Source organism: Rhineura floridana, chromosome 14 (genome assembly GCF_030035675.1).
Source record: "Rhineura floridana isolate rRhiFlo1 chromosome 14, rRhiFlo1.hap2, whole genome shotgun sequence".
Classification (NCBI taxonomy): domain Eukaryota; kingdom Metazoa; phylum Chordata; class Lepidosauria; order Squamata; family Rhineuridae; genus Rhineura; species Rhineura floridana.
The window spans coordinates 15,951,398-15,972,540 of NC_084493.1; the positions used below are offsets into that span (position 1 = coordinate 15,951,398).

At 44.0% G+C, this 21,143-nt stretch overlaps 1 protein-coding gene across 1 annotated transcript in view; it reads right to left on the reverse strand.

The window, feature by feature from the left end:
* Positions 1 to 468: 468 nt before the first annotated feature.
* The window catches only part of WDR93 (WD repeat domain 93), a 30,009-nt gene continuing 9,334 nt past the window's right edge, over positions 469 to 21,143 (reverse strand). The window contains exons 7-18 of the mRNA XM_061595176.1: positions 20,769 to 20,810; positions 19,772 to 19,859; positions 17,938 to 18,121; positions 17,170 to 17,240; positions 16,807 to 16,893; positions 14,732 to 14,863; positions 13,655 to 13,868; positions 12,836 to 12,896; positions 11,753 to 11,909; positions 6,887 to 7,052; positions 3,633 to 3,752; positions 469 to 1,153 (exon numbers count right to left, since the gene is read on the reverse strand). Of these exons, the coding sequence (XP_061451160.1) occupies positions 1,135 to 1,153; positions 3,633 to 3,752; positions 6,887 to 7,052; positions 11,753 to 11,909; positions 12,836 to 12,896; positions 13,655 to 13,868; positions 14,732 to 14,863; positions 16,807 to 16,893; positions 17,170 to 17,240; positions 17,938 to 18,121; positions 19,772 to 19,859; positions 20,769 to 20,810 (1,341 nt within the window). The 3' untranslated portion in view covers positions 469 to 1,134. The remainder of the gene's footprint in view (positions 1,154 to 3,632; positions 3,753 to 6,886; positions 7,053 to 11,752; positions 11,910 to 12,835; positions 12,897 to 13,654; positions 13,869 to 14,731; positions 14,864 to 16,806; positions 16,894 to 17,169; positions 17,241 to 17,937; positions 18,122 to 19,771; positions 19,860 to 20,768; positions 20,811 to 21,143) is intronic.

Sequence of the window (21,143 nt, forward strand, 5' to 3'; positions counted from 1 at the left end):
CTTAAAGCATACTCAACAGGTAGCTATCCAGCTACCTCTTGAACGCCTCCAGTGTTAGATAGCCCACCACCTCCCTAGAGAACTGGTTCCATTGTCATACTGCTCTGTTAGGTTTTTCCTGAAGTTCAGCTGAAATCTGGCTTTCTGTAACTTGAGCCCATTATTCCGTGTCCTGCACTCTGGAATGATTGAGAGGAGATCCTGGCCCTCCTCTGTGTGACAACCTTTCAAATACTTGAAGAGTGTTATCACATCTCCCCTCAGCCTTCTCTTCTCAAGGCTAAACATGCTCATATCTGAGCCACCTGGGAGACTGTGGAACCTAAGGCCACTAAAGAATGCTCCACTGTTATTTGGGAATATTACTAACTGCAGGTGGAGAACAATTGTGCTCCTGTATCTCCACCATTAAAAGTACCGGAAACAGCACATACCACATTCTCTTACTCCTCTGTAGTTTATTTGCATGTAAGGTTCCCATATTAACAAAGTGAGCGTTGGTGTCCCCTGTTAAGCAGCATTTTTAAGGGGTTGTATTCAGTTGCAGGCATTATTAAAATGAATGACATGCTTAACATAGCTCCATTAACTTCAAGGATCTACACTGAGTAAAACAGGTAGATTCAACTTACTCTGTCTAACACTAGCAAGTATCATGCAAAAAGAAAGAAACAAAGAAAGCCAGGCCCTGTCTACAGGTTCAACTTCTGAAGAGAGAATGAGCATTCAAAAAGGAGAAAACAGTCAGCACCACTATGTAGAGATTTCTGTATTCTGTAGCATCACATGTTCCAGATTCCCAGTATCTAGGCCATTTCTCATGTTCTATTCCATTTCCCCCTTGCCTTTCTCTGACATTAATTACATTTTAACAAGCTTTGCCCTTTGAATCAGGTAGCCTATTCCTGTTTTGGAACTCATTACCTAACACATTCAGACCTTGAAGGCTAGTTATGGTGGATCAGGTGCTACATAAAAGGGTCCAGAAGCTAATGGGACAGAACATCCAAGGTATGCTCACAGCTGGAACTCCTGAAGCACCTGAGCAGGTGCCAAGCATGTGGCCCAGGCTGAATGTAATTCATGTATTGACTCACTGTCGAGTCCTTCAACTCTGCTATCCCAGCCAATGCGTTACGCGTCTTCAGCACCCCTAAGCAAGATGTTAGGACAGAAAAGCAGAATCAACAGCTGATTTAATAGCAGTCATAGACAAGAGTGGGAGGAGTTGTTTTTTGGGGAGTGGGCGGGAAGGATCCCGGAAATTCCGGGATCCCAGAAATTACAGGCCAGTTAGCTTAACTTCTGTCCCTGGAAAACTGGTAGAAAGTATTATTAAAGCTAGATTAACTAAGCACATAGAAGAACAAGCCTTGCTGAAGCAGAGCCAGCATGGCTTCTGCAAGGGAAAGTCCTGTCTCAGTAACCTATTAGAATTCTTTGAGAGTGTCAACAAGCATATAGATAAAGGTGATCCAGTGGACATAGTGTACTTAGACTTTCAAAAAGCTTTTGACAAGGTACCTCACCAAAGACTTCTGAGGAAGCTTAGCAGTCATGGAATAAGAGGAGAGGTCCTCTTGTGGATAAGGAATTGGTTGAGAAGCAGAAAGCAGAGAGTAGGAATAAACGGACAGTTCTCCCAATGGAGGGCTGTAGAAAGTGGAGTCCCTCAAGGATCGGTATTGGGACCTGTACTTTTCAACTTGTTCATTAATGACCTAGAATTAGGAGTGAGCAGTGAAGTGGCCAAGTTTGCTGACGACACTAAATTGTTCAGGGTTGTTAAAACAAAAAGGGATTGCGAAGAGCTCCAAAAAGACCTCTCCAAACTGAGTGAATGGGTGGTAAAAAGGCAAATGCAATTCAATATAAACAAGTGTAAAATTATGCATATTGGAGCAAAAAATCTGAATTTCACATATACGCTCATGGGGTCTGAACTGGCGGTGACTGACCAGGAGAGAGACCTCGGGGTTGTAGTGGACAGCACGATGAAAATGTCGACCCAGTGTGCGACAGCTGTGAAAAAGGCAAATTCCATGCTAGCGATAATTAGGAAAGGTATTGAAAATAAAACAGCCGATATAATGCCGTTGTATAAATCTATGGTGGGGCCGCATTTGGAATACTGTGTACAGTTCTGGTCACCTCATCTCAAAAAGGATATTATAGAGTTGGAAAAGGTTCAGAAGAGGGCAACCAGAATGATCAAGGGGATGGAGCGACTCCCTTACGAGGAAAGGTTGCAGCATTTGGGGCTTTTTAGTTTAGAGAAAAGGCGGGTCAGAGGAGACATGATAGAAGTGTATAAAATTATGCATGGCATTGAGAAAGTGGATAGAGAAAAGTTCTTCTCCCACTCTCATAATACTAGAACTCGTGGACATTCAAAGAAGCTGAATGTTGGAAGATTCAGGACAGACAAAAGGAAGTACTTCTTTACTCAGCGCATAGTTAAACTATGGAATTTGCTCCCACAAGATGCAGTAATGGCCACCAGCTTGGATGGCTTTAAAAGAAGATTAGACAAATTCATGGAGGACAGGGCTATCAATGGCTACTAGCCGTGATGGCTGTGCTCTGCCACCCTAGTCAGAGGCAGCATGCTTCTGAAAACCAGTTGCCGGAAGCCTCAGGAGGGGAGAGTATTCTTGCACTTGGGTCCTGCTTGCGGGCTTCCCCCAGGCACCTGGTTGGCCACTGTGAGAACAGGATGCTGGACTAGATGGGCCACTGGCCTGATCCAGCAGGCTCTTCTTATGTTCTTATGATGTATGCAGGCATAACCACTACAGAATGTTAAGCTTTCCAGAGGTCTCTGGCTGGTGCAGGTGCAATACTTGCTGAGGAAGCCAGGAAGAACCCAGGTTAGGGTTGTGCAGAAAGCAGGAGGCTTGACTCTTGGGAGCTGTGGTCACAAGGGGCAGGTTTAGACCCAGCCTTCATGGTGTCCCCTTTCTAACACCAACTGGTTAAAAATGTGAGTGAGGGGATAGGGTACTCATCCTTCCTACTAGGGGGTCAGAAGGGTGAAAAGCTGCTCCTGACAGCAAAATGACCTGCTTTAGGAAATCTCCCGGTCTGAAAAAGATTAACAAACAGCTGCCATTAAACTAAGAACATAAGAAGAGCCTGCTGGATCAGCACTCTCTCCACCTGTGATTCCCAGCAACTGGTATTCAGAAACATACTGTCTCTGAAATGCTTGGAGATGCTACAGCTAAGAACACAAGAAGAGCCCTGCTGGATCAGACCAGCGGCCCATCTAGTCCAGCATCCTGTTCTTACAATGGCCAACCAGATGTCTATGGGAAGCCTGCAAGCAGGTCTTGAGCACAACTGTGCTGTCCTCACGTGGGATTCCCAGCACTGGTATTCAGAGGCACACTGCCTCTGACAGCGGAGGTAGAACATAGCCCTCACGGCTAGTAGCCACTGATAGTCTTATCCTCCATGAATGTGTCTGATCCTCTTTTAAACCATCCGTTGGCAGCCATCGCTGCCTCTTCTGGGAATGAATTCCGTAGTTTAACGACGCACTGTGTGAACAAGGGCTTTTTTTTTTGTCTGTCCTGGGATGGTCAAAGCAATGGTAACCCAGAATCAATCTCTGGGAGTGAACAACTCACCTGGGCTCCTGCTGCTTTACCACTTCTCCAGACTCTCCTCTTGTTAAGGCGGCTGCGTAGTTCTGCAGCTGGCTCCAGCACTCGGGCATCTGTTGGCTAATTGTGGAAAGTCGCGGCAAGCTGGCAATGAGACAAAGACAGAGGTTCCAGCTCTCTGGGCTCCTGCCTGAGCCCAAATTGCCATGCTTCATTCGCCCAGTACCAGATGATGGTTAAGCGATGAAGACGTTGGTCAAGACTGTGCTCTCCAGCACTGTAAATAATACTTAGCATCTATACAGCACACTGTAAAGTTCTCAAAGTGCTTCACATACAACACTTCAGCCATTTTTATAATAACCATGTTAAAAGTCAGTGACCGGAACAAATATAAGAGTGGGGTATATAAAGGTGTTTTTAATAAATAAATGGTGGTATTCAGTGCTAGTCCTATTCAGAGTAGATCCACTGAAGTTCATAGCAATGACCTAATGGGAGCCTAGCTTGAAACTAGTTGTGGAATTTAACCATGGAAAGGTATTTGCAGAAGTAGAAAAAGACCTTAGATTTTGGCATACTTTATACTATTAACCTGGACCGGTCATATTGCAACTATTAAAATGAATATCCTCCCCAAATTACTATTTTTGTTTATTAATATACCACTCCAAGTCCCAACTAATATTCTAGAGCATAATACCCCAAGAGGTTAAAAAAACAAACCCCAAGTGTTGCAGAACAAGCCTTGTATAAAAGAAATCAAGATGAAGGAATGGGAGTCCCAAATATAAAGGTTTATTATCAAGCAGTAAATGTGACAAAATAAGAATGGAATCTAGAGCAGAAAAGTTACTTTAATTAAAGCAAGACAAAGGCCTGATCAGCAAATTCCATCTGGTAATATTGGAATTAGAAAAGTCACCGATGAATGTCACAAGAAAATGGAACACAGTCTCCCATCAACATGTTTCTATGGAAGAGTGGAACTGGATATAGGGAAAAGTAGTTTCCAGACTGCTATCAGCTGAATTAAAAAAGAGGCAGTGTACTATGCATACCATGTTGGCTTCTGCTTGGAGGAAGGGCAGGATATCAATTAAATAATAAAGAAAGAACTGTATCAATAGTATTTAACTCCTCACAGATTGAGTAAATATACAACGATGTTCAAGGCAGGCATTGGAGATGTAATATATCAATGCTGGCCTAAAACATATATTTTGGAGCTGCCCAAAGATTCAGGTGTATTGGAACTCAATATGTGTTATAATTCATGAGATGTTGGACTATATAATTCCAAATAACCTAAAATATTGCTTTTGGGTTACTTAAAAGATACAGCTCTAGGAGATGACCTAGATGGTTTTGAATCTTTTGATTATAGCAAAAAAAAAAAAATTGCCAAAGTTTGGAAACAGAAGACACCTCCACGTATCTTGGATGGTATAGGAGGATCTGGGACATCGTAACACTGGCTAAATTGACATTACAAAAGGGAGAGATATGGCCACACATATGGTCAGACAAATTTCAAGATAATGTGCATCCATCTAGTTTGTGTATTGTGAGAATTCAGCATATTTATGTAATTAATCATTTATGAGTTCTCTAATTGTAATATTTTATTATTTAAAATTAAAAAATTAAAAACAGACATGACTGACTTAGGCTCATTAATTTTAAGGGCTCTACTCTGAGTAGGATTTAGCTGAATACAACCCACCATAATCAATCATTACCATCATCATCAGTCATTGGTACCACTTTAAATGCTTTACATTGGTAAGTTGTCTACTGTTGTGTTGGTCTGAACATGCTGTGAACCGTCTCGAGAAGGCAATGGGACAAACAGCATAAAAATATAAATAAAGTCCAGTTCAGCCCTCAGTATAAAAAAGGCTACTTTGTATAGCTGGTGTGGGGAATCCTTGGCCCTCCAGTAATTGTTGAACTACAGTTTCCATCATCTCCTGACCATTGGACATGCTTGCTGGGGCTGATGGGAGCTGCAGTTGTAGCAACAGCTGCAGGACCAAAGGTTTCCTACACCTGTCGTATGATGATCATCTCTATTGTTCATAGCTCATGTTACACTGCCATCTGGTGATATTCCAGGCAAATCACACCCAATGAAACATCATATTAAATGCAGCATATAAAATGTAAATGTACTGCTTTCAAGTCGATTCCAACTTATGGTGACCCTATGAATAGGGTTTTCATGAGGCTGAGAGGCAGTGACTGGCCCAAGGTCACCCAGTGAGCTTCATGGCTGTAATTGGGGATGGATAAATAGTTTGTTCAGAGCTTGGAAAAGTTACTTTTTTGAACTACAGCTCCCATCAGCCCAATCTAGTGGCCAGGCTGGCTGGGGCTGATGGGAGTTGTAGTTCAAAAAAGTAACTTTTCCAAGCTCTGGTTTGTCTGGAGATATCAACACTCTTTCCCAACCCCTCCCTGTCTGAATATGGAGCAGCACCCCCACCCAATAGCATTAAACCATCAAATAAGCTTTAAGATGCAGCTCTTCCATGGCACAGTAAAATATGGGTGCCAATCTACAGGAGTATGGCTGCTGTTTCTGGGATGACTAAATTCATCATCTTAGGACTTGAAGTACATCTAATCATTCTAGGAGCAGCGACCACGCTCCCGTGGGTTATTTATTTAATTTATGAATTGCTTCCCATGAAATATCTCAAATCTACACACAATTAAAAACATCAACAATAAAATTATATATAAAAACAAGTTCAAGTTCAGACTGGGATAAGAATCTCCACTTAAAAGGCTTGTTTATAAAGGAAGGACTTCAAATAGGCACCGAAAAGTCAGTAGGGATGCCATTTGTCTGATATGGAATGGGAGGGAGTTCCAAAGGGTAGGTGCTGCCACACTACAGGTCTGATTCCTACATTGTACAGAGTGGACTTAGCGGTGAGATGGTATCTGCACTCCTGCAGAGTGAAGCAACTGGTTGGGTATATAATGGGTGAGACAATCTTTTAGGTATCCTGGTCCCTGAGCTGTATACAGCATTGTACATTAGTACCAGCACCTTGAACATAGCCTGATTAAGACATATTTCCCATACGCCCTTGGTGCTATGCCAGAGAAGAGTTGGCTCCTACTGAATTTTGTTTGAGAGCCTAATGCTGTTAGGTGGAGTCCTGATCTCTCCGGAAAATACACCCACTCCACTCCCCAACTACAATCACATGAATGAAAACGGCTTGCTAGCTCCAAGTCTTTTTTTTCTGACTCAAGAAGCTTACCTGTCTTTTAGGAAAATGTCACAGCGCCTGTCCCACGGTAGATCTGCAGTGGGATTGGGTTGATGTTCAGCTTTCAGGGTGAAAGTCTCCATGAATGGGTAAGACTTGAAGTCAAAGAGGAAGATGGTTTCCATTTCTGTCTTAGCACCCCCAGACTGGTTAACACCTGGAGGCAGAAAGAGAACAACTTGCTCAGAGAGAGAGAGAGAGAGAGAGAGAGAAAGAGAGAGAGAGAGAAAGAGAGATTATAGTATGGATGGGGCATCTTTTTTCCTGTCAAGGGCTGCATTCCCTTGGAGGGTAATCTGTTAGGAGCCACAAGCTAGTAACCATTGTTCCATGCAGCTGTTGCCCCTATCCCATTCCATCCCATCATTTACACAAGATAATTTAGGACGGTAGTCCTCAACCTTTCCTGACCCAGGACCTACCTTTATCTTAATGTGTGTGTGTGTTCCGTTTTTATCTTGTATAACACTTAGATGGCTTTATGCTGTGAAGCAGTATATGTTTAATAAACATGCATACATATATTTGAGGACTCAATTCTTATTTTTTTTACTATATATATGTATGGCAGTAGAGCTGCTATTGCAACCCATTTTAGGACATCTTAGGCCATGGCCCAATAGTGGGTTCCAAGCCACGAGGTGGCGGCCAATGATGTAGAAGGTGTTTGATAATGGCTGCTTCATACTTGGGGGAAATATCCCTTCTCTGTGTGCCCCTTTCCAAGAGAAGTCCAGAAAGTAGCAAAGAAAAAATGGCCTTTTCAGTGTCAGCACCCCATTTAATGGAAGGCTCTCTCCCAAGGGATGCTCACCTGGCACCAACACTGTCATCTTCTTGGCATCAGATGGAGATGTTTTTATTCTCCCAAGCATTTGGGCATGAACACCGATTGTGGTTCTTGTGGCCATTTTGGTTGTAATCTGGGGGCTCATCCTAGTGCTATGCTTATTGTAAAACATTTCTATCCTGCCCTTCATCAATAAGGACGGTTTGCAACAAAACAAAACAAGTCCAATAAAATCAAGATACTAACGTTTAAATTTATTCAATTTATATCATGCCCTTTCTCCCAAAAGAGCCCATCACAACCTACAGTAAACCAGCCAGGTACCACCCATCCTCAGTCTAAACAATCCACAAATGTGGGAAAAGGATACTTGTTTCATAAGTGATTAATGCAGATTCCTGTAACATTTTGAGTATGTTATTGTTTTTAAATGATATTGTATTTTACTGTTGTAAGTAATTCAAGTCTTTTTTGTTCAAAGTGACAGATAAATCAGACTACTACTACCACCACCACCACCACCTTATCAGCTTGGTAGAGTGATTCCTGGAGCAGTTCACAGGGCTTTCATCTGGGATCAACAAAGTTCAATAAACAGGAGGATCAGCAAAGGTCTAGGGAGAAGGAAGGACATGGGGGGATTCCATACTCAACAGTGGGTGTGTTGGATTGCTGTGATAGGCTATCTGATAGTCTTAGCTTGGCTGATTAATGTGTTTCTCCCCTTGGAGATTCCCTGATAAGAGCTGGAAAGAACCATGTGCGGGCTGGTGGAGTTTTTTTGAGATGTTCACAAACGAAATCACTTTCATTTCCCATGAACCAACAGAACTCCAAAGTCAAAGAGTGCACGCTCTACATACAGAAGGTCCCAGATTTATTATTTGTTATTTATTTATTTATTAAATTTATATCCTATGCTTCCTCCCAGTTGGAGCCCAGGGCAGCAAACAAAAACACTAACACTCCAAAACTTCATAGAAACAGACTTTAAAATATATCAAAACAAAACATCATTAAAAACATGTTAAAGCAAAACAGCTTTAAAAACCTATTTTTTTAGAAAAGCTTTAAAAACGTCTTAAAAAGCAATTCCAACACAGATGCAGACTAGGATAAGGTCTCTACTTAAAAGCCTTGTTGAAAGGGAAAGGTCTTCAGTAGGCACCAAAAAGACGAGATAGCCCCTGCCTAATATTTAAGGGGAGGGAATTCCAAAGGGTAGACGCTGCCACACTAAAGGTTTGCTTCCAGCGTTGTGCGGAATGGACCTCCTGAACTGAGGGTATCTCCAGGAGGCCCTCACCTGCAGAGTGTAGTGATCGACTGGGTATATAAGGTGTAAGTTGATCTTTCAGGTATCCTGGTCCCAAGCTGTATAGGGCTTTGTACACCAAAACCAGAACCTTGAACTTAGCCTGGTAGCTAATGGGCAGCCAGAGCAATTCTTTCAGCAGTGGGGTGACATGTTGCCCCAGTGAGCAGTTGCGCCGCTGCATTTTGCACCAGCTGCAGCTTCCAGACCAACCTCAAGGACAGCCCCACATAAAGTGCATTACAGTAATCCAGCCTGGAGGTTACCGGTGCATGGACAACAGTGGTCAGGCTATCCCAGTCCAGAAATGGCCACAGCTGTCTTACCAGGTGAAGCTGGTAAAAGACACTCATAGCCACTGAGGTCACCTGGGCCTTTAGTGACAAAGATGGATCCAGAAGCACCCCCAGATATGAACCTGCTCTTTCAGAGAGAACACGACCCCATCCAAAGCAGGCAACTGACCAATTATCTGAACTCGGGAACCACCAACCCACAGCATCTTCGTCTTGCTAGGATTCAGACTCAGTTTATTGACCTTCATCCAGCCCACCACAGAGTCCAGGCAGCAGTCCAGGGCTTGCACAGCCATTGTCAATGGTATCAAAAAGCCACTGAGAGATCATGTAAGAATAACAGGGTCGCACTCCCCCGTCCTCCCAATAAAGGTCATCCATCAGGGTGACCAAGGCCAATTCAATCCCATAAGCAGGCCTGAACCCAGATTGGAATGGGTCAAGATAAACTGTTTTATACAAGAATACTTGCAATTGCTGCGCCACAACCCTCTCAATCATCTTCCCTAAAAAGGGGGTATTTGCAACCAAGCAGTAGTTGTCAAAAACCAATGGGTCCAGTGGGGCTTTTCAGGAGTGGTCGGATCACCACCTCTTTCAAGGTGGCTGGAACCACTCCCTCCTGCAATGATGCATTGAGACCCTCTGCATCCACTTGGCCAAACCCCCTCAGCAAGCTTTAATAACCCAATAAAGGCAAAGGTCAAGAGGATATGTTGCTGGCTGCATCATGACAAGAACCTTGTCCACGTCATCAGGCCGCATCAGCTGAAAATGATCCCAAGAAGTTGCAGCAGACATTGCACTAGACACCTCACCTCACAGTAGATGTGGATGGGGCATCAAGATTGCTACAGAGGAGAGCAACTTTACCCTTAAAATGCCTTGCAAAGAATTCACAGTGGGCCTCCGAAGGGTCTAAAACTCCATTTCCTGGAGTTGATGTCAACAGACCCCTGACAATACAGAAAAGCTCCACTGGACAGCTACTTGAAGATGCGATGGTGGCAGAGAAGTGGGCCTTCTTCGCCACCCTCATCGCCACACAGTAAGAACTCCAGTTTCGATGATGAATTTGCCATGCTGTCTAGGGCCACTTCCAGTCATGAGCGACAAATTCCCAAAAGAGAGAAAATCATCAACAAAAAAGACTAAAGAGGACAGATTTGCATAAAATTTGCATATGCTAATGTATGAGTAATTACTATAATTTAAGTATCCTAACAGGGAAGACTCCGACCAAGTGACTTATTAGTGAAATTTCAAAGCCTCTGCTCTCCATTCTAATTTTTTCCCATTAAACTAGACTTGATTCGGACAGCCCTTCAAATAGCTCCTTTAAACTTGAGGTCTTTCCTCTGAAAAGTAGGACACATGGTCACCCTATGTGCCCATCAGACATTTGGATCTTTCCTACATAGCCACAGTACCCCTTAAAGGATCCATGCTGCGATGAAAATAAACCATGCCGTTTTTCTTTTAAAAAGGGCATGAGAAAAAAATAAGGAATAATGAGAGAGAAAAAATGCCAAGGAGTATCATGTTCTCCAGTCTCAATCCCCACCCTGGGTGAGAGGAGGACTCAGAGGGAGAGAAGGCATCACTCGATGAGCCATCACCCCCATTCCAGAATCTTCCAGGCTAGAGTATGTGGCTTTACTCAACTCCTCAAGCTCAGCCATGTCATAGGAGCCAGTGGCTGCAGAATCAGGCTCTGGACCTATGAAAAAATATGGACCGCTTCTCAGAGAGACAAAGTTAAACAGCAGGTCCAGACCAGCCAGCCTCCACATGGCCTCAGCATGCTGCTGAAACAACAACTCTCCTTGGGCAAGTTCCAGATAGCACCTGCCACACTGATCTATCCATGGTGCTGAAAGACCATGATGTCTTGCCTGTTGTAGTCCTGCATAGCGTTTCTTGGCTTTGCCCCATCAGACATGACCCTGCTGTGCCAGTAAGTGACCTGCTTAAGCCAAGCTGAGGCTGAACAAGCAGAAACCTTGGGAGAGAGTTCCCTATGATGTTGCCAAGAGCTCGACAGGAAGACATTCACTTACCCCTTGAGGCATGTACAAAATATGGGGTCTCCACATGAGGAGAGGGGCTAGAGTGCCTTCAAGTGTTGTTCCTCAGTTCTAGAAATGTTCAAAGTGCTGCGCTGTAGAGGCACAGATCCTATATGAGTATCTGGCACAGACCACATAGAAGGTGGCACCAAGATTTGGCAATTTGGTCTGATGTGGAAGGAGAAAAAAAACAAGTGAGGGGAGACTCGAAGATAATGCAGAGACTGAGAGCTGGGAACGTGGAGGAAGACATTGAAGAGAGCTATGCTAGTGGGGCGGTATAAAAATTCAATAAATAAATAAATAAAATAAGTAAGAGTAGAAGTTTACATCAGGTGAATTCCCTTTTCAGCCCACCTGCTCTCTTTTGTGTCTAGGACACCCTACCTCGGAGGATCAAGCATTGGCCTTGTGTGTCAACAGAAAAAACTGGCTGCCAGGAAGATGCTACTTTGTAGGAGGGTGGTGTGATGAACTGGCAAATATTATCTTGTGTAGTGGTGTCCATCAGATTGACTGTACCATCCCAGAAGAAAACCAGCACCTAGAAGAATGAAACTGGACAGCTCATCACATTATAAAAAAATAAAAATCAACTCAATAGAGCTTCTATAGCTACTTTCTTGGATGGGATCAGGATTGGGGCTCAGCCTTCATTCCTGGTAGGTTAGAACTCACACTTGCAGCCAGAGTTGTGCAGAGGGTTTAATCAGGACTGAAACAGAACAGGACAAAGCACAACAGGGCAGAGGCCCACCAGTCTGGTTCAGCCTTTGCCTGATAATCCAGGAGGATAAAGGCCTAGACCAAAGTACAAATCCCACTTTAGCCAAGAGCGTATTAAGTGAGCTTGAGAAAGCCCTTTTTTTCCTTAGCCTCAGTTTCCCACCCAGAAATAAAAGTGGGTCATCACTATCGATATTGGTCTGGCTGGGTTCCTGATGGAGCTCCTTGCCTTTTAATTTTGTGTGCTTTTAGGTGCATAAGCATACTTTATGCGGATGGGCTTTTTTAAAAAGTCTGACAACTACTCTAGGCCACAGTTTAGCTGCCTACACATTTACATGGGCTAGTTGCCTATCTAGCACCCACACTCTACCCACAAGCCATGTGAAGTCTTAGCAGATGATTTCCTGCTTGGATACCTTGTCTTTGTAACATATTGTGCTTGCAATATCGATTCCAAAATTTGGACGGCCCAATCCTGTTGGCTGGCTGGTACAGGTCTATACATTGGATTGGCTTAGGGAGGGCAACTGCACCAGAATCTCTGGCTATAGGATTGTTTTCTTTTTCATTTTTGGAAGGGAACAACCCAGGTTTCATGGAGGGAAAGCAAAGATTTAGTACTAATTGAAATAGTATCTCCTCTCCCCCACCCCTGGCTATATCCACACCCAATGTCCTTTCACATTCCTGTTACTCAGAACATGTGGGAGATCTTGGAGGAGACAATCTGAAAACACTCACTGCATCAGGTAAGGAGGGACTGGTTGTCACAGCACTGATAGTCTGACTGGGAGTCTCAGGCCTATAAAAGAAACCCAAGATTGTGTTACTCTTTGTGCATTTGGGCATCTTGAAAAAGAATATCAACGACAGCACAGTGATGGAGTCACATGCATTTCAGGGAAATAGGGGATTTTTTTGGTTTTGCTTCTGAGGGTAAATGAGCAAGGGAGAGACCGACAGAGCATTCTGTAATACTCAGAAGCCACAGCTTACATTCCTTTCAGCAGACAGCCTGATGTGCATTTGGGGTAGGTTTTTTCTTTTAACCACAGAAGTTGAAATTCTCAGAATTCTGCTTTATTCCTTTCTAAAGGACTGAAACTAAATTGACCATCTTCAAGTTTGCAGGGGGAAATCCTGGGAACACATCCAGCATTTCTGCTAAATGCTTTAAAACTGTGGGGCTGTGGAATAATGACCAAGAAAAGGGATTTCTACATTTTGCCCAGTTCCTTGGCATTCAGGATGACCTTCTTAGAGGCCACATAGTTTCCTGGCATCTGCTTCTACATACTTAAGCCCTACTCCCTCAATAATACAGGAATCTCAACTCCTATCACTCTTTTGGAGTAGTACTAATCCTGGGATTTAATCCCAGCCAACTCCAAGAAAGAAGCCTAGGAGTGCCCTTTTGTTTTGACAGGGGAGAGGGGAACAAGGTATGCAGTGCTATTTTTCTTGGGAGGGGCGCTAGGCCACATAGTCCCATCGTATGGGAACCACTCCCACCCTGCAAAATTGTTTCTGGACCTGAATGTAGCCTGAGGCCTGCCTCACCTGTGCCCCAACAGCTTGGTGTTAAATTCTTTGGCCCCAGATGTAATCAGATGGAGAGATCCATCTGTACACAGCACCAGAAGCTTCACTTTGGTACTCGAAGAGACTTTACTGGAGCAAGGGGTCTTCTCGCTGGGTGGTGGCGAAGATGGCATGAACTGGATGCTTCGGATAACGTACCCATCCGGGAGAATGGTTACAGACAATGGGAACCCTAGGAAGGAGAAAACAGGAATTACAGCAGGATCCTCATGGGCAAAATACTAAGGATGATTTCTACTAGGACTGGCTGGTGGGGGGTGACATGACAGGGTGCATTCTTTCCATTTAATAGCTGGAGTTACCCAATGCCTGGATTTTGTCATCTGCTGCACTGGCCTGCCTGCCCTGGAAACTCTGTGCACCCACCACAGAACCCCAGCACGCTGCTGTGGATTTGAAAATGCGTTCTAGGACACATACACATTTCTTAAAGAACAGCACAATTTAACCATTTGTTTCCAGGCACAATTCAGAGTGCTTGTTTTTATTTATTTAAAACATTCCCCCCCCCGCTCTTCAGATCAAAAGGCTCCCAGAGGGGCTTACATTAGATCAATAAAAAGTCCCTGACTGTGGGCTAATAATCTAAAAGATATGGCACAAAAGGAAAAAGGGATGAGTAGGGAAAAGGAAAACAAGCCAACTCAGGCACCAATGCTTAAAATTACATAGAAGTACACAGCAATAATGGCTGGCTGGAATTGAAACAGTTAAGGGAGAGGAGGTGCCAAACAGAGCTGTTCCCTTGGCAGAGCTGATGGAATGGCCCTGCTTCCCATCTCACTCTGCTGAAGCCTGGCCTACAAAATCATGCCTGTCCCTGTGTGGCTCTGCCCAGTTATCTCGGGAGGCCCTGCTCAGAACACCTCCACCTATGGAGGTGTGGTTGAGAGATGAAGACCAGGACGTTCCCCATTGTGGTGCCTCATTTCAGGAAGTTCCTTCCCTTTTTCATTCGTCAAGTGCCTTAGCTGATGGCTGGTGAGGGAATGGCCCCTTGCCAATCTCACAAAGGCTGCTAAAGAGAAAGCTCACCAAGAGATTTGTCCCAAACAGTAATGGTCCCATCTTCACAGGCGAAAGCCAGATACGAAGAGCAAAGTGTAACAGTTGAGCATGCAATTGGAGAGGCACTCGGCCAAACGACGTCTGGTTTGGGATCAGAATCTAGAAGGAACGAAAGATCCTGTGAATGATGACGCCTGCAGGAAGGAGAGGGGACAGTGCCTTTTGCTCAGTGCCACTCTCGTTTCTGTACATCTTTTTTTTCTTGGACTGGAGTACTGTGGCAGCCAGCAGGCTGAAGCCAGCCTCCCCTGGGTTGCTATTTGGTCCTACCTCTTTTCCACACCAGTCCTGCTGTCAGAAGTACAATCCAGCTTGTAGGGCTTCTGACTTTGCACCACATCCGCGGGCAGAACCATGTTGCCAGACGGATTAGGCTTATACTGAAAATGGCATCACTGAATGGAATTTCCTCCCACCCTGCTCCTCTGTATTATATAGCAACACTTATGTTGTAATGTGCGGCGTCATTACGCATCCATTTCCCTGCTCCATGTCATCTTCTGCTACTGGCAAGGGGGCGTGCAATATTGTATCATGGGAATAAGACTCATTACAGGGTTGAAAACATGGGGATGTGAGTCCTGAATTGGCAGCAGGAGGAGGTGTAGACACAGCATAAGAATGCCATAGCTCAGTTGCAGAGCACGTGCTAAGCATGAAGAAAGTCCCATCCCCAACTCCTATCATCGCCAGGTGAAGCTGGGAAAGATTCTTGTCTGAAACCTTGGACAGGCACTACCAGTCACAACAGACAATACTGTGCTAGATTGACTGATGATCCCACTATAAAGCAGCTTTCTTTCTTGTAACCTGTTTAAGAGCGTAAACAGCCTGCTGGACGAGGCCAGCAGCCCATCTATTTCAGCATCCAGTTCTCACAGTGGCCAACCAGTTGCCCATGGGAAGCCTGCAAGCAGGACCTCAGTGCAAAGAGCACTCTCCCCTCCAGCGGTTTCAAGCAACTAGTATTTGGAAACATGCTGTCTCTAACTATGGAGACCAATCTCCTTTCCTATTTGTTTAAATCTGCTGTTCAAGACTGAAGCTGGTGTGTGTGCAGTTTTGGTAGAGAAAGCAGGGATTTTATATTGGAGTCCAGTTTCTCTTCATCCTACCCTTGCTAGAAACAGATTATACACTGGAACAGGTTTCTTGACTTACGTCTTTAGCATTAAGACTAAATCAGTGATAGGTTAACATCCCTTGAAAAGCATTTGTTTTTTGAGCATTCCCTGACACCAGATTATTTCCCTAGAATATTCCCTTGAATATATTGTTCTTTTATTGATTTTACTCACAGCACAGCAGTACAGCTCCTCCTCCCCTTCTGCCAGCCCTCCCTCAAATGAGCCAAACTTCAAGTGGGGAGAAAGCAAGCCAAACCTAACAGCCTATAGCAGTGGAGGAGGACACGAATCCTTTCAAAATATCAATAGTTCCTTTCAAAATATAGATATGAATACTGATACTGTTTAGAGGGGGAAAAAATCAGACCAGCAAAAGCAATGGATAGCAGACAAAGAAAGAACCAGTACTGCCTGTTAGGTCAATGGAATGCTTTCAAAGCAGCACCAGCCAATGGATCCCATCCCCAGTCACTCCGCACGTGTTTATAAATCTCTTCATCTGAGCATGATCAAGTATGTAACTGCAGCTAACTGTATCAAGACTCCATTGTACAAAATGGTATTCAACCTATGCCTTTGCTCCTGAGCCATAAGAGCTGAGTGCACTGCCATTCCCCTGGTCAGAATACCCTCTCTTATCTTGAGCACAGATAATAAATTGATGCTGAGCTGAAATCAGAATACAGCTCCTGGCCCTTGGGATTCTTATCTCCAATAACCCCTTCTCTTTTCTTTTGGGGTGTGTTCCAACACCAAGAGTGGGGTAGCCGGTGGGTCTCAAGGACTACAACCCAGTGTAAGATCACAGAGCAGATAATCTCTGAGAGTTTTTCTGGGATGGATCATGGGGAGCTTTGACAATGCACATAAAATTTCAGATGTCACTTGCAAGAGCATCTCCACCGGCATTGTTACCTGCTTTCTCCTTTGGTGGACGACTGAGAAGGTAGAAGCAGAGATTGTGGCTCCCGCTCCAGTGAACACTGAAAGCAACAGGCACTTCTGGAGAAGGGGGGGAAGAGAAGGCAATCAATGGGGTGGGGGGGTGCAGCAGGAAAGGCAGAACCCACCTGCTTCCCTCTCTCCAAGCCTGGGAGCAAAATGGAAAAGCCAAAAATGGGGGGAGGGTGTGTAAAATCCAAATTCCAAGGACAGAGTTCCAAATCCTCCCCCGCCCCAACACACACACATATTTATTTTGTTCATGGTCGAAATTATAATCCTGTAGAAGGAACTTCCATAATACAGCTATGTGCCCTCCTCGGAACAGGAGATTACCTGGCTCAGCTCTGATTTCGGTTCCGACAGGCAAGGTGCGGCCAGGCAAGTGAAAATGAAACATAGCATGGCTAAAATAAGGGAGAGATCAACATTCATTTAAAAACGTACATGATATATAAAAGGTTTGAGAAAGAGAAAGCCAACTACACTGCTCTAGGTTACAGAGCAACGGCGCTACCTATTTGACTGAGAATACTTCTACGCAATAAAAAAGAAAAACAAAACAGGTGAATTCCTATTGTATTTTAAATCAAATCACTCATAATTTATTTTTTTTAAAAAAATTAAAAGGAATCGAATAACTCATCATCAAATTGCCCCAGGAACATAGGTGACAGCCAGACCTTTCCAGCAGGGGTGAGGAACCTCAGCCCGAGAGCCAAATGCAGCCCTTCCGGCCCGGCCCTCAGGACTCTTCCCTTGCCAAGTCCCTCACCAGGCCTGCTTTGCACCCCTCGCCCATGTTTTTGCCTGGCTGGAATGTGTCCTTGCTTGCCCGGATGGCAGAGAGAGAGGGATGGGTGAATGTGTGTAGAAGCTAGCCTACTACATAAAGGTCAAATGTGCATCTATTGCTCCACCGACTTTTGCCTCTGGCCTTGCCCACCACTGGCATGTGGCCTCCAGAAGGTTACCCTAAGAGGAATGTGTCCCCCAGGCTGAGAAAGGATCCGCACCCCTGCTTTTCAGGGGCCTCGCTGCTCAGGGGCGTTGCAAGGCTGGAAGATGGAAATAAATGCTAGGTGCAATTTCCCCATGGCTCACCTGGGCTTCTCCTCTTTGATCTCCAGCTCATTCTCTGTCTCCAGATACTGCTGGAAAGTGCTCTTAAATATCTCCTCCTGCTGCTCACATTGGCTTTCCTTGATCAGGTGGTTGTGTCCCAAGCCAATCAGGACACCGTCATCACTCTTCATTAAGGCTTCAAAAGGGTTCTTAAATGGGCTTGCTGAGTGTAAACGCATACCAGAGAGTGTTAGAAAGCCCCATTCCCATTCAATCCAAATCTCTTGAAATGTACTTCTCTTTATTGCATTTATTCATATTTAACTCAAGAGGACCTTTATGCTCTGGCTTTCAGTTGGAAAAACAGGAGAAGTGAAGTAACTTAGTAAGAAATTGAGGCTGTAATCTACTGACTAGAGATGTGAAGTCCCAGGGGAAAAATGGGGGGGGGACCATCCCCTCCTTTCTTTCAAAAAAAGTCTGGTTTTTTCCTTGAAAAAAATGGGAAGAAATGGAAAAACAAGGAAAAAACGGGGGGGGGGAGGTTTTCCCCTCTAATTCTTCCTTTTTTTTCCCTGGGCTGTCACATCTCTACTACTGACATGGGAGAAAGCTCTACTGAACTCAGTGGGACACATATCTCACCTGACATGTATAGGATTATGCTGTCTGCACATATATGCAGGCAGTCTCATATGCAGGTAGAGCATGGCAGAGGGCAGGGGAGCAAGTACATACATACAGTAGGGTCCCACTCATACAGCGGGTTACGTTCCGGACCCCCGCTGTAAAGCGAAAACCGCTGTAAAGCGGAACCCATTGACTAACATTGACCAAAATGGCGCCCAACGGCAAAAAAACACCGTAAAAGCTGAACAAGCGCTGTAAAAGCGGGGCCTTTCTGCAATTGACAACCGCTGCATTAGTGGAACGCTGTAAAGCGAAGCGCTGTAAAATGAAGCCCTACTATATACTCTTTACCAGTCTTAGGACCCTGATATATCTTCCTAACAGGGCCTTCTGTGCTCAATTTGTACTGAGCGCTTCAGAATTTTGGAGCCAGTGTGTGAAAATTATTTATATCCAAGCCCCCACTTCATGCAGGTTAAGGGGGTGCAATAAACATGTCTTGCCAAATGACCCCCAGATTTGCCCTTTCACTACAACTCCCCTAATTTTTTTTTAGACCATGAGCTTGGAGGCAGGGACTTGCTTTTTTAAACAATGGTGGACAGCTCCAAGCACATATTAGTTATGCTCAGTGGAGTAAGTGGATACTAGAATCTGGAGCCATCCAATGAAGCTAAAAGGTGGGCGATTTGCAACAGACAAAAGGAAGCACTTCTTCACAGTGTGCATGGTTAAAACTTTGAAATTTGCTGCCATAGAGGGTGACAGTGACCAACAGAAACGGTTTTAAAAGGGGATTGGACAAACACATGGAGGACGTCAATGGTACTACTTATGATGACTATATTCTGCTTCCAGGATCAGAGGCAACATGTCTGTGAATACCAGATAGCATAGGAAGTTGCCTTATACTGAGTCAGACCACTGGTCCATCTAGCTCAGTATTGTCTACACTGACTGGCAGGGACTCTCCAGGGTTTCAGGCAGGAGTCTCTCCCAGCCCTACCTGGAGACGCCATTGAAGACTGAACACAAGACCTTCTGCATGCAAGACAGATGCTCTACCACTGAGATATAGCCCCTCCTCAGTTGCTGGGGAACAACCATGGGAGGGGGCTATTTTAGTTGGTCCTAGTGAATGCATTTATTACACCACTTTTACTTCTTGTATTTTTATGGTTGCACTGTTTCAAAAAACAAAGAAATTGAAAAGTTAGGGAAACAGGATAAAGGGAGTTCTTACCTGCAATTGGTTTTGGTGATCTGACCTTCAGCAACAGAACAGGGGGAATCAGCTTCGATTCAAGTCTGCTTAGAAGCTGTTGTGAATCCTGTAATGAAACAGAGAGGCAGTCCTAAACAATTTCACTTCTAGGGTATACTTCCCACCTCACACGGTATCCTGAGGTTTACAGAGCCAAGCAAGTTTTGGCCAGACTGTTGGCCCTGTAGTCAAACCCTAGCCTCTTCAGACAGAGTTGATCATTCTGTTGATAATAAGACTGAGGGACTTCCTCACTCCTACAATAAAAAAGACTAGATCTCCAAAACGGTGAACGTGTCTCACTTTCCCCTAATGTCTCTCCAGATCCAAGGCACATGACACAGCATGGTACAGAGTTTCTCACATTTAAATCTAAACGAGAGGTCTCTCAGTTTCTCAATTCTCCAATCATAAATTCAGTTCTCCACATTTCTGCAGCAATTAGTGTGGATTTCTCTTAATAAACACATTTTGTAGGCAGTTTTGATTTATCTATACATTTTTTGCACGCAATTTCTCCTAATATAATCCATTTTTGTATGGTATTTTCACTTATATTCATTTTTATGGACACTTTCTCCTGATATACATCTTTGTAAGCATTCTTCCTGCATTGCAAAATTAAGTGTGAATTTCGAAGGATGGCTGCGTGTCAGTTCTCATACTATTTCAAAAAGCACAAATTTGATAGATTTGGCTTTAAATGTGAACTGAATCGAATTTCTCCCCTGTCCCTAACACACACATACACACACAAATACACATGTACAGATTTGTCAACCAAGAAGCAAGAATATTGTGAAGGATTGGCATTTTTTAATAATAGGATTTGGGCAGTAGAGCATCCATGTGAATGGAAACATGGCTCACCAATCCCCAAATTCCTTCTCAAATTAGCCCTCTGAGAAAACCAATTGCTGAACAGAGTTCTAAGTCTTTCAGTAGCACTAGGCAGTTCAAAGTTTGGACTACGTACCATATCTTCAGCACCTAATCCTTGGATGTCTACACTCTTCTTCTAACAAATTAGAAAAGGCAACAGTTATTAAGTCCCTCTAACATACATAACCATACTAGTCCCTCTAACATACAAAGTTATGTGATATAATCTCTAAGTGGTTTACAAAAAATAAATATTACAATTATCAATAAAGGACTGTTAAAAACAATCAAAATATAATTAAAATCAACAATAAGCTTCAAAGATATATCTGGACATGTGCCTTGCCTAAACAAAAACATCTTAACCAGGCCCAGAAAACAGTGCAGAGAGGACACGTGCCTGATATCCATAGGCAGGGAGTTCCAAAGTGTAGGTGCTGCCACACTGAATTATTAAATTCAGTTTAAA